The sequence below is a fragment of the Xiphias gladius genome, chromosome 8 (genome assembly GCF_016859285.1).
Source record: "Xiphias gladius isolate SHS-SW01 ecotype Sanya breed wild chromosome 8, ASM1685928v1, whole genome shotgun sequence".
Classification (NCBI taxonomy): Eukaryota; Metazoa; Chordata; class Actinopteri; order Istiophoriformes; family Xiphiidae; genus Xiphias; species Xiphias gladius.
Window position 1 is genome coordinate 10674757 of NC_053407.1, and position 13746 is coordinate 10688502.

At 41.3% G+C, this 13746-nt stretch overlaps 1 protein-coding gene across 1 annotated transcript in view; it reads right to left on the bottom strand.

The window, feature by feature from the left end:
• Positions 1–975: 975 nt before the first annotated feature.
• btbd11b (BTB (POZ) domain containing 11b) overlaps positions 976–13746 on the bottom strand; it is a 68633-nt gene continuing 55862 nt past the window's right edge. The window contains exons 4-17 of the mRNA XM_040134201.1: positions 11872–12024; positions 11420–11585; positions 10553–10642; positions 8788–8889; positions 7249–7342; positions 6776–6911; positions 6084–6304; positions 5771–5949; positions 4095–4200; positions 3660–3762; positions 2940–3021; positions 2762–2830; positions 2438–2551; positions 976–2348 (exon numbers count right to left, since the gene is read on the bottom strand). Coding sequence (XP_039990135.1) covers positions 2139–2348; positions 2438–2551; positions 2762–2830; positions 2940–3021; positions 3660–3762; positions 4095–4200; positions 5771–5949; positions 6084–6304; positions 6776–6911; positions 7249–7342; positions 8788–8889; positions 10553–10642; positions 11420–11585; positions 11872–12024 — 1825 coding nt within the window. The 3' untranslated portion in view covers positions 976–2138. The remainder of the gene's footprint in view (positions 2349–2437; positions 2552–2761; positions 2831–2939; positions 3022–3659; positions 3763–4094; positions 4201–5770; positions 5950–6083; positions 6305–6775; positions 6912–7248; positions 7343–8787; positions 8890–10552; positions 10643–11419; positions 11586–11871; positions 12025–13746) is intronic.

The window sequence follows — 13746 nt, forward strand, 5'->3', positions numbered from 1 at the left end:
TATCCCAGTAATTTGACTGTAACCATTTCATAAACATCATTAAAAAAAAAATTAAAAAAAAATAATTGGGCCAAAAAAACTCATCCTGCTGCCCCTGACAATTATGTCACATAATGAAAAATGAATATCTATATTATGTTTGGCGCTTGGGTTTCACTGTAGCAGGCTGGCAAAAAGCCTGGGGAAAAAAAAAAAGACTAATTAAAAATAAATATTATCTAATGGCATCATGAATCTCTTGACACTTATTAGAAATTGATACACAATGCATGTGTGCATGAGGAGTGGGAGAGGAACGCTCTTCAGCAGCATCTCCTTGAAAGCAGCAGTGCAGAGTGACCACACACGTGGTGATCACTGCTTTGCTTTTACCCTCCTTTGCAAGAGAGTGGACCTGAAAAGAACAAGGCTAGGTCTGTTCCCTCTGCACAGCTTTGGTTCTCTCCATCTCTCTACAGGTGTATACCTCCCTGACTGTGACACCCCCTCAACACCTCCACCTCTTTGAGCTTTGAGGCATATCTGCAAACTGCTTCCATCTACACATCCTATAATCTGGAACATGCTCTACTAGAAACTGAAATAAAAGGCATTTTACCACATGAGTATGGAGCCCCGGAATGGCTAATTAAGTTTTATTATGACATTTTGTCAGTTTTTGGGGCTCCATCAATGAGTGTGCTGTGAATAATGAACTTTTTGTTAAAGTTGTCATTGATTTCAGGCTATTTATCCAAGACTGCTCTGGCTGGTGTGCTGCTGGGTGCCACATTAGACCATCTCCCAGCTGAGAGCTAACCTTTTAGCTGTGGAGAACAAAATAATGACAGGACACCCTCCAAAATTTCACGTCAAACAGAATAATAGATGTCCCCTCGCGGGTGCTTTTGAGCCAGAGACTGCAGCAGAAAAATCTCAGAGCGGATTCACAGTATTCTTTATATTAATCTTTATAGAGGAAAGATATATCACACATACAGTATACAAGTCATGTGGTTTCACAATCCCTGGAGAACATCTGACTACATAATGATCCCAGTTCAGGACTTAACAGGCCTGGAGCCTCTCACATACGAAACAACAACACCATTTGACTGCTACACATTTATAGTGACCCATGCTGATGACAAAACTATTCTCGCCCAGGTGTGAAAGCAGCTCCTCAGTGTAATCCTCCCATAGTTCAAACGCAAAAAACCAAACCACAGTCATCCCTCTGACATGCAACATTTAAACACAGATATTTCAAAGATGAGCTTTTTGTTTTTACAACGATATCCAACAGTTACACAGATGAGAAAACCTCCGTGGATATATACATAAACTTACATTATCAATAGCTCTGTTTCGTTTTATCAACAATATGTACACAGCAGCTCAGCAAGTCCTCTCTCCCACCCAGTAGCCCAAAGTCAGCTGATGAAAGTCCTCCCCTTTTATACATCAGTCACATTACGGGTACTTGTTAGTTGTGTTACTTGTTTGGCTTTAAAGAGTAATTAGCACAGATATGCTAAGTGACTGACAAATATACAAATTAATTACTCTTTACAGGTCCAGATGTTTTAGCAAATAATCACAATATGAGGCAGCAGTCCTTCTTCATAGCCAGGAAGGGATACACTGATGGCTTATCACATAACGCTGAGGTTGTTCATTATCTGAATACACAGAGCAATGTGTTCAGATGCTCTGACTGCAGTTGTTTGCATCTCTTCACTCTGAGTTTCCAAAGTCCCATCTGATCCCTTCAGATCCACACGTAACACGCATAGTGTACTTGCTTAACTCAAAAATTCCTGCTGGGCAAGGGACATTGTTACATTAATGGATGTTATTGGCAAGTTGTGGCATAATGCAGCTATCTTATGACAGTCGTTGTATGTTAATTCATAGTAGACAGATATCAACAAGGCAGACAGACAGACTTGTAACCGTCTGTGCTAAGATAACAAGAAGCATAATAGCAACTGATGAGCTTCACAGAGACAAGGATCGTAACTGGACAGTCCACGAGTCCCGTTTTTCTCTTTCACTTGAAATGATCTGTCACTCAGAGGCATCTCAAAACAGATTCATCTCTCTTGATATCGTTCTGATAAATATTCTCTGCTCCTGTGTTCATAAGGGTCAGGAGATCAGACAATGGATCCTTTGGAGGAAGACAGGTGGATGGACTGGATGCGGGTGGCCAGGGTTTTCTCCAGGTCCTGTAGGATGTCACAGCCAGGGCTATCTGGAGGTGCATCATACAGCAGCTGCTTGAATGGCTCCAACTCAATTAGGATTACCATGTTCTTCAGGAAGTAGCCCTCTATATAGGACGCCAGGTCTGGAGCATCAAGAAACTGTAAGAAAAAGGGAGAAAAGGTTGTTTTTGCACACTGAAAACACACACTTTCCGTGCTACACTGAGAATTTGTAATTCTGTTTGCACCTTGGTGTGGTTGTAGATCTCCACACAAGTTTCTGTGTTGATGTTCTTGGAGCAGATAATTTCGCAGTGCCTCTGCAGCGCCTCCAGCTGGAAGAACTTGGCTGCAGACAGAAGCTGCAACAAAACCACAAGTAAAATAATATTCCAATGTATCGCTTATGCTTGATAATAGTTATTAAACTGAACTGGTTCAATATCCATGGTGAACCTAGAGATTATTAAATGTTTCGTAGTATAAAGCTTCTTTTTCAGTGTGAGCTCCATATTTTACAGCATATAACACAACTTTTATGGTTGCACTAAAAGCCAGAAAAAAGACCTAACCTCCATAACATCAGTGTTCCTGATGTGCAGAGCTTCTGTTCCTCCACAGTAGAGATACTGCATCACCAGCTGAAAGGAAAAAAGAGGAAAATACAGTACCCATTTATACAGGAAGTAGTATGAGAATGTGTTTCAAGTGTAATTTAAAAGCCTGTCTTGTTTAAAGTATTTATATTACCTGGAAAATGTGATATTTGACATTGCTGATTTCAATGCATGTGTTTTCACCACAAGGTCTGTTTGCTAGAAGAGATTTGAACCTTGAGAGACAGAAAAAGAGACATATAAAGAGAGAAAACATAGCCTGGGCTGGGAAAGATAAGCCTTAATGTAATTCAGTCTTAGGTATTTCAATCAGGTTCCTAACACTCATAAATACAGTAAATTTTAATAATACAGTTTACAACAGCTTATAGCATGGGGATAGAGCACAATATGCCTTGAATAAACTATACAGTAGTGGGTTAGTAAAGGTAAAATGAGTTTCCATGAGATGTTTGATGTTTTTCTGAGGACGTAATGTCAATAACACATTTGAGTGACGTGTCATTTCTCGTCAGTCACTTTATAATGGGACTGATTGGTTATTGTCAATATAACATGACACGGGAGTGAAATTGACATCCTCTCTATATTCCAGGGGCAGGAAATAATGACTTAATGCATTAGCAGCGAGAAATATACAGAACATCACATCTCAACAGCATAACAGAACACCATGTTAAGTCTTTAGCCATTGCTGTATGAATTTATTTATCTTTTCATATAAAAATATACACAGTTAAACAATTCAAATGTCACCATATGTTCATATGTCACCATATATAGCAGAATCCTATTTACTACATTTACAAATTACCTGTACTTGTGTATTTTGAAAGCTGAAGCGAAGAATTACCTGTTTGAAGCTGTGAAGAGCAGGACTTTATGGGCGTAGAAAGGCTTCCCCTCCACCAAAAAGGTCACATCTGACATCTCTTTATTGTTCAGGAAGTGAGGATCTGAAAGACATATGGCCAGAAAAACTTGATGTTTTTCAATAATCATAAAAAACCCTCCCAAAACAAATGGGGTGTACAGCTTAGCCTCACTACCTGTTCAAGATAAATTTCACCTACACAGTGTCAGTATATATACTGATTCCAAATTTCTGTTCCACTCTCTGAACACTAGATGGCATTATGTGCACTTTCCATTTGCAGTATTGAACATATACTAGTAACAGCCGACTCAAAATGTAGTGCTTTTATGTTGGTTTAATGCCATATTTTTTTACATTGTGCTATAGATTTTACAGTGACGAAATTAAAATGTTAAAGATGGGGGGTCTCACCCAGGCGTGACGACTGCTTCCTCTTGATCTCTGCCAGTTTGGGAATGGGGTAAGGGCCATAACACTGGGTGAAGATTGCAGACAGCTGTTGGCTGATCACCTCATTCTGAAAAAAACAGACAGAGTAGCGAAACATCAGAGGGTGAGGAGAGCTACTCCGCAGGTCTGCTTGTGTGCGTAACGTTCAGGAGTCCATGTTAAGCAAGAACACAAGCATATCCTGTAACGTTCCTCTCGAAAACAAACATCCCCCGACATAATTATTTCACTGTAAGTACAGTGAAAAAAGTAAAACCTCTACAGCCTTTTATCAACCTCAGCATTGACTTTATTCAAGCAGATGTTCCAATAAGCCACATATTCACAGCTAATCAGATGGATATCAGACTTATTTCTTACACCCCCCCCACGTTCCTAAGAGATTAAGGTAATGGTGAACCCCATGGCAGGCAGAGATTGAAAGTGAGATCCTCTTACCCTAACTCCTAACTTTCCACTTGTGTGTGTGTGTGGTGCTAAAACTGGGGGAGAAAAGAGGGGCAGAACCATTCGGCTGCAGCAGCGGTGCGCAACACTTCAAGCCCCACGTGTAAGAGCTGCTTGCTCTTACTGAAGCATGACGCTAACAAACAGCTATTAACAGACACCTATCCCACCAAGAACAAACATGCATTTCTGCAGTTTCCCCCAACAATTCACTAGCCAGAAACAATGTGTTATAGTGAAGTATTCAGCGGGCTGAGACAGCAGACGATTTGGCAGAGGAAAGATGAATGGCCTGTACCTTGATGTCTCTGGTCCTCATGGTGGGGCAAACAGCGCCAGGGGTCCCTGAGGCCCTAATAGAGATGAGGGTCACTGGTCCCACCATACATCAGCCAAGACACAGACAAGGACTGACACTGCAACCGTCTACTGAAGGCTAGCATGGCCTGAGTGTATGAGTGTGTGTTTGTGTTTGTGTGAGAGAGCGACACTGTTAGTGTGAGATGCACATTCATGTGAGTCTCTGCAGTTCTGCTTGTGTGTTTTATTTGTGTGCGTGTGTGTGTGTGTGTGTGTGTGTGTGTGTGTGTGTGTGTGTGTGTGTGTGTGTGTGTGTGTGTGTGTGTGTGTGTGTGTGTGTGTGTGTGTGTGTGTGTGTGTGTGTGTGTAGCCACTGCAGTTTTTTGTTTTTTTTCCTCATATCAGCAGTGACAGCAAAACTCAGCATGCCGGCAGGGCAGTGCTTAGCCAGGGCAAAGACGACAAAACAAACAAGAGGTGCCAGACGGGACAATGATGTGCTGTTTTAGATCTAATATAGCCAGCCGAGGGGATCATGAGTTTGAGTAATGAGACAAGGCTCTGATGTAATGAGCAGCAACAGAGAGGAGCGGGGGGCATATCATAAAACATTATCATTTTAGGTAATTGATATAGAGTAGGCCTCTGGGGTTCTGTCAGTCTCTGTGAAGCTACCTAATGACAATCATACAAAAAGAGAGGAGGATGACGCCATGGCTCAGTAAACAGAACAGACACATTTGAAAGTATAGGAGAGCAAAATATGAAAAAAGATGTAAACTTTATAAAGACAGATATCAAAACGTAGCTTTGGAGGACGTTCTATTGTTTTCACAAAAATGATCTCACTCTTTTTTAAGAAAAAGAAGGTGACACAGACTGTGCGGTACCTTGCTGGCTCTGAGGATCTGGAACATGAGAGGCAGGCCATGGGTGATGAGCTCCTCAGTGTACTCCTCCTCGTCGATGCAGCTGAACTCTTTTAGAAGACCCTGGATCAGAGGTCGGCGGTGCTGATGGAAACATGTCCGCAGAGACTCCAGCCAAGTGTGCAATATCCATGGGACCCCTGAGAGATATTTACAGAGGTAAACACACACGAATCACACACAAACTTGCACGGAGAGGGTATAAATGCTGCATACGGAATGTGATACTGTCGGAAATGCACGCACATCTTTTAGAGTGTTTACAGAAACTAACCAAGGCTGCGTATATCTATGGTGATGTCTACATGCCCGTGCTCTGCACTGTGGTACATGGCTTCTTTCAGGGCTTTAAGTTTGGCCTTCCCTGTTCGGATCAGGTCAATCTGAGACGGACTTCTACCTTCAAGCTCTGAACCTTCTGCCAGAATCTCCTCCAGGGACAAGACATCCCCTTTCCCTGTCTCTGTATTGGACAGCAGCTTACGAAACACATTTCTAGAAGAACAAAAGCACAAAAACGGAAAAGAAATTTAATTTGATTGGTTTGCACAGATTACAAGACCCTGGTTAATTGCTTTTCATTTCATGTGAGTATGTTGTTGTTTGTCTCCTGTCCAATATCACAACCAGTGGCAACGTTGTGGAAAACAGGCCCATCTGTATTAGTAATACACACTTCAAAGCATTTTGAAGGTGACATGACAGTCATTGAGTTATAGTTGTTACTGTGATAGACCATGGGCAATATTAAATAAACTGTCTCACAGCTTTCATATTTATTCCTGCATATAACTATGGTTAGATAAACAAATGCCATATGCATGTCAATAAACAGAAAAATCCTCTGGGGAAAAAAATGCTTGTTTAATGCAAATAGACACTCGTCTAGCGTGAAATGGTTACAGAGATTTTTTTTCTCTTGTGAGTGTGAATTCATGATTAAACATGAACGTGTGCGTTACCTACCTGTGTCCGTGAGCTGCTGCCAGGCTGTAGGAGTTCATGTCTCCCTGCGGCGCGGTGGAGATGCCATTACGGTACATGGTTCCCACCATGGGGTCGGCTCCCCGCTCCAGCAGCAAACTCACCAGCTCAAAGTTACCTGTGCATGAAAGACGATTGGCAAAAGTTACACATACACACACACACACACACACACCACACACACACACGATAAGATTAAACCAAAATGAGACAGAGAGAAAAATGATGGTGAGGCAAACGCTGGATCATTTGCACTGCATGAGCGCCTCTGTTTGTCTTAATTTTTTCAGCCCCCATGATAAATATGCCTCTAAAGTCGTAACTCAGCCAATGGTCACGCTGACAGTCAGGTGTTGTTATCAGCTGGTTATTGACGACCAGCTGGTGTTGTCAGTGTGGCACAGTACAGTTGGACAGGAGGCAGAGGATGGGGGAGTCACGCTGTGCCTCTGTACCTGCAGCAGCAGCCAACTGCAGTGGGGTCTCCGTGTAGTTCTCCATCCCGTCCTGCAGGGACCCCTCCACGTTAGCTTTGGCATCCAGCAGCAGCTGCAGAGGTCAGGTCAGGGACACGGAGGGGCATGATGGGAGAAAGAGAGAGGTAGACAGAGAGAGGAGGGTGGGGAGAGGGGGAAGAGTCAGTTGGCTAATGTGACAGATTTGAAGTCAGGCTGGTAAATTTGAGCTTCTTTTGCCTAATGACTGGTTCATGTGCAAATGAAGAAATCTATGTTGGGAAAAGTTAATTTTTGAATTTTACAACGGTAGTTGACAACACTGCCTGTGCTGTACAACACTTTCAGTTTTCACAAAAACGTCAAACTTTTGCTCTGCAGATACTAATTGTATTGTCATAATCGTTACGATATTTTAAGGAAATGGCAGTTTGGGAAAAACACTTATTTGCCTTCTTGCTGAGAGTTAGATGAGAAGATTGACAGCACTCTCACATCTGCCCTTTAAATATGAAGCTACAGCTATCAACCGGTTAGGTTAGCAAGAAATAGTCAAATCCATGTATGAAAGTGTATTTCCCAAAAGGTCAAACTATTCTTTTAATGTTTGGTGATATTTTTACACGTAATTGCGGCTGTAACTACCTAAAATATATGAGTGAAAATTTGATAGCAGGCTAAATAGTCTCGCAAATTGGTTTTACTGCTTTATTGATTTGTCTTTATTACTTTAACTGTCATTTGTATTTATTACAGTTTTATACTTTTATATATATATTTAAATTCGTCGTAATTCAAGTACATATAACACTGCTCATACGTTGGCTGAGAGGCATTTATCACTTTTACTATCATTTTCATTTATCTAGGGAACACAATTTTTTGTAAATGAGAGCTACTGAACCTCATAATTTTGCGTCATTTAATTAAATGAAAAATGACTTGTATTCAAAACGAATATCTTGGGAAATTGAGCGTTAAATGATAACATATTTAATGACAAAACATTTGATGATTTTACTCTGAATTTAATCATTTTAAATCCATTCTTTCTTTTATCCAATGTCCGATGTCAAATTGTGGTGTCACACAGCTTAAACATCCATTCCATTAGAATTAAATGATTCAAAATCCAATGGAGAGATCATTTAGAGGGCAAACTGAATTAGTTAAATGAGTTCGATAACAATTAGACCGCTGTGTTTCCACTTTCCACTCACTAAATGCAGTCTGGTCCATTTTCTCAAAAATGGTGTAGTCTGTATTTGACACAGTTGGTCAGACCTAAAGACTGACTGGGTAAATGCCCTCTTTAAAGATAAAAATATTGAATGGTATATCACACAAATAGCATCTCAATAATTCTGAAAAATGAAAATAAAAAAAGAGAGACAGGAGAAAACTCGTGGTGGAGAACCATTATCATCATCACCACCAAGAAGCGTTGATGACAAAATTGACAATGATGACCAACCATGAGCTGAAAGTACAACGACAGGTCATGATGAGAGAATCACAGATGAGAAGGGACGTCACTACCTGCACCACAGGCACATGTCCGTGTAACACAGCGAAAGTGAGGGGCGTCGCCTGCCGCGTTTCAGGAAAGACTGAGGGGTGCTTGTGCACTGAGTTTGGCACCTGGGGAAGGGACACAGGTAGGTGGGTTGGGTAGGTAGGAGGGAGAAAGGTGAGGGGGAGAGATACGAAGCCGTTAAAACTACTACATGGCCAACGGGGGACAAGACAAGCAGCTGCAGGGAGGAGAGAGGGAGGGCAGGAAGCTCTGCAGGAGAAACTCCAGTAATTAACTAGGAACCCTGGGACTGCAGAGGACGTCCTGTCACTGTGTTCACCTTCTAATGAACATGATGCATTGATCTTTCTAGTCAGGCCTCAACCTAATGGTTTCTCTCTGATCTCCTCACCCTTCGCTGTGGGTTTCTCTGACAGGGCTCTGATCTGACCTCTCTAAGGCTCATCTCTCTGGTCAGACTGACATGAATAACTATGAGCCAAAGGAAAGCACTACATACTTGAGGCACAGTGACATGAACAAAACACAAAGGCAAATAATTTTGGGGAAAAAAGGGAAGGCTGGGAGGCAGAAGAGACACACGTAGATAAAATGATTTGGTAACACTTTACAATACAGCCTGCAATTAATAGTTTAATTTAATGAAATACTTACCGGGACTTAAATGTACAGTACAGTACAGTAGGTACAGTGGAGGTAGGTACAGTGGAAGAAAACTAGAAGACCTAGGGAACAGGGAAGTGATAACTGAGGTGTTACCAATGATTCTAACTCTGAGAGAATTTAGAGAACATAAGTCATTTTGAGGCTGCCCAGCTGGTGATATACGTCTTTAACTGCTCAAATTTAAAACCAGATTCAAAACCTGATGCATAAATTTAAAATGAGAGTGGGACTTCATATGTTAGTCGACAGTGCTTTGTGCTTTCGCCAGGGGTCATGAATACAGTGGACTGCAAATTAACTCTGACACAATGGCTGATGGGACATGTTGTTGCCGAGGTGACTAACGAGGGCCGGGATCATGAGGCTTTAACTGAACGCCCTCTCTGACGTCTGCGCAGAGTTAAAGGGTGCCAGCTCGATTCTCCGCAGACTCTGTGAGGAATTCAGTTTGCTTTAAGTCAGGCGATCTTTATCGCTTCTTTTCCCTGATAGAAAAAAAAACAAAAAACGACTCAGCAACAAACCTCTGCGTGGCGTTTTATGCTCACATTCCTCAAATGCAAATACGTTTCATTTCACTTATAATTTTAATGTGTTTATACAGTGCTACATATCCTAAGGTGGCAGGGCAGTCAGCGCCTCATGATCCTTAGGTCTTGGACATTTAGCAGCATGACACATGGGAAAGAACAAAAAAGGGGAGATGAGGGATGACATGTGTGGTTTTTTCTCCAATTCAATACCATAAATAGTTACATAAATACTTACACACACACTAATAAATCATTGTAAGACTATGTTTTTGAGACCCTTCATGCATAAAACTGTACATACTGAAGAATTCAAAAGCGGAAAGGTCATGTCAACACCTCTCGTCTGTCATAAAACCCCGTCCTCCTTGACATATACAAAGCTGATGTCTCCCACTCAGACAGCTTGTGACAAACACTGGGTAGATCAATTTCATGATGAAAAAAGTAAAAGATATTTCTATTTTCTAGATTTTTCTGTGATTTACGCAACAATTAGCTTTCCTCTATTGGACTTTGATCTCCCCGGTGTTGGCATCAGAATAGGAGCACAAACTTCATCATCACTGACCTCGCTGTTGATGTCAGCTCCCGCATCCAGCAGCATCTGTACCATAGCCTCATCTCCTCGGACACAAGCATACATCAGCGGGGTCATCCCCTACAAAACGTACAGATACGGAGAACAAGACTAATGCGATCATTGCAGAAGTTAAAGATTCAATGCCTCGTTTCATTAAAGCACCAAATAGCATAAACTATGGAGGACGTGCCATGTCACACACACGTTTGACATTCTGCCACAGTCTTTTGAGCATAACTTTAACTTAAACCCTTTTTTTTGACAATAAAGTAGTACAAAGCAAGGATGAACTTTTGGTCAGGTCTAAACTTCTATCTTTGACAGTTTCACTCCTGGCACCTCGAGGGTCATGACAGTAATATTCTGCTATTGATTAAAGTTTTAAAGGATACCATATGAATCAATATTTCCTCTGGGCCATGAGGGGCATCGGCTGAGCCTGCCTGACAGAAACACACTGTCTGACAAACACACTGTGTTTGAAGTTTCGGCTTAGATCCGCCTCAAACTACATGTTGATTTTTCCATGGAAAATCATTTCAGTTACACTTGCAGTATTTCCCCCTTGATGACTTACTTTACCGGAGGTGGTAGTCATGATATAATAAAGAGCTCTTTTCACAGGAAAGCTGCAGATAAAAATACGTCAAAATAAGCTTTAATAAGCATGACTGCCTTTCAGCTTAGATGTCTGCAATGTGCTCAGAGGTGAAGAAGCCACAGTTTACCAAGGAAACGAAAATTTTCTCCAGAGGCTGTGTATGCATGTATGTGTATGCGTATCCACATCAGTGTGTGTATGAGTGTAAAAGTACCTGCATATGCATTATTTAATATGTTGACTGCGTCTCTGACCTGCTCACTCATGCTGTTGATACCATCCGGCCCTAGCAGGTTGACAGCCTGCTTCACCAGGTCCGTGCGTCCACAGCTGAGCATACGGAAACCCAGGTCCTGCAGGAACTTTGCCTCAGTAGAGGCAGCATCCAGTTTCCTCGAGGCACAGAAGCAGTCATCTGTTCTGAAGGGCAAAGCACACAAAATGATTAACAGTGCGAGCTGACTGTTTTGACTGTTCGCAATGTGCCACATTTTCCCTAAACCTCTGGAAAGCTGTATTTTTTAACTCTACGAGGAGGATGAGTGTATGAGAAATACACGTATCTTTCCTTGCTCATGTCACTGATTATGTGTGTTTGGGTGTGAATTCACACGTGTGGCTACTCGTGTTTTGTATATGCAGATGTAGTGGCTGGGTGCACACACGCTCTGCAGCCTAAAGGCGAGCCCACTACTTGCAGCTGTACCGGAGCTGGCGGGGCTCGCAGTCCACTCCAGGCAGCAGCAGTCTGGCAGCCTGCCGAACATCATCGCTGTCCACAGAGAAGCTGCGCCTGTTTTCAGTGTGAACCACAGCCACGCGCACCCACTCCATCAGTGGCGGCAGCACCATGAACGGCCTGTGGGGGGAGACAGAGGCACATGTTCACGCCACCAGAGCCGCACACTGAACTGAAGTCGTACTCCGTACTTGGTGTGGCCAGGCACTTGCACAGTAAAATCCACCAAACAATCCGCCAAATGCATATGTTATTTTAGAGATCTTGCCCAGTGTAGCAGGTGTTTGAGTACAGAATGATGATCTAAAACACAGAGAGACACTTTGATGTGAGGAAATCTAAACTGAGCACGATCATGGCATAGATTACAGACCATAGCTCACAGCAATAAAAAAAATTCAGTTTTATACTCTTTGTCATCTAAAATATATTCATCCACAATGTCTTTAATTTACTATCTATTCTGCTCTATTATAAAGACCTAAAGCTGTACAGAGTAATATTATAATATTGAGCTGATGCTGTTAAAGGCTCAGCCAGTTACACTGCATACCCATATCTACAATGCGCTATATAAACCCACATATTGCATTGCAATATATGCACAATGCATTATAAGAGTTTCTCTATGCTGTAAAAATGCTTTGTGAGGCTATAACAGTGGTAAGGAATTACATGTATAATTGTAAAATTTTACAAAGTCAAGTACTGCAATTGCTCTGCTTTTGATCTATTTTGCATGAAATGATAAGGTCTTATGAACATCATGGTGCTATCTGTAAACATAATGGATGGAGATTGTTGTTCTAGCATGCCAACATAGAGTATTTATGGCAGCTCACTGTCTGCTAAGATTAAATTAAGGAGTATTTGCAAACATCCTGTACCGTACGGCTCAGAAAGAGGCAGGAAATCACCACCGGTTGATCCTGACAGAACAGCACACTGTTCTTGCATGTAAATGCATAAAATACAATAGCAATGAGTATGAATGAATTACAGAACTTCCTGTCTCCCTCTGTCCTCCACTGATCCTGTGTCAGTGTTTACTGCAGCCACATGGAATCCATATTCGTGAAGATACATATACATGATGGTACATTTTGACCTTTGTTACGGTACAGACACATTATGGATATAAATACACTCTTTATTCACTTAAACAAAACAATGAGCTGTAATAAGTACACTATGCAAAACATACTGTCACTCTACATCCCTAATGGACACAAAGAGCACCATGATATTCGTAAGACTTTGTAACAGCATTATTAAGCCACTGTTGCATTTTTCCATTGATAAATATTACGATAAGACATGTAATACCTTATGATTGTTGGTATAAAACATCATAACACATTATGAAGGATATTATAATGCATTACTCATGTGTTCATATGCATGCAGGCATAAAAAATAAATTATAGATTAGGGCTTTATAAAAAGTAATACAGCTTAGTTTTCCATTTTTAAACTATGCATACTATGAAAAATAATAAAATTATTTAAAACTATTGAGTGTCAAATCTGACAAATTATTATTTGTCATGTTATGCGTGTTTTTAATCATTATAAAACTTTATTCAGATCACAGCATTAATGATATGTTTGCAAAAAATAACTAAGAAATGTGCTGGTCATGTGTTTTGGATGAGCTGTCACATATCTATGCTGTGTGTTCTTGATGATACTTGGTCTGTTCCTCCGGGATTTACTGTTCAACACATCAGTTTACAAAGGGTGTCCTAATGCCCGGACTGTCTTTGACAAAAGCTTGGCCCACATCTGTCACTCACTGTTAATTAGTCCCTCATCATTGCTAGTCTGAGTTGATAGGAGAAT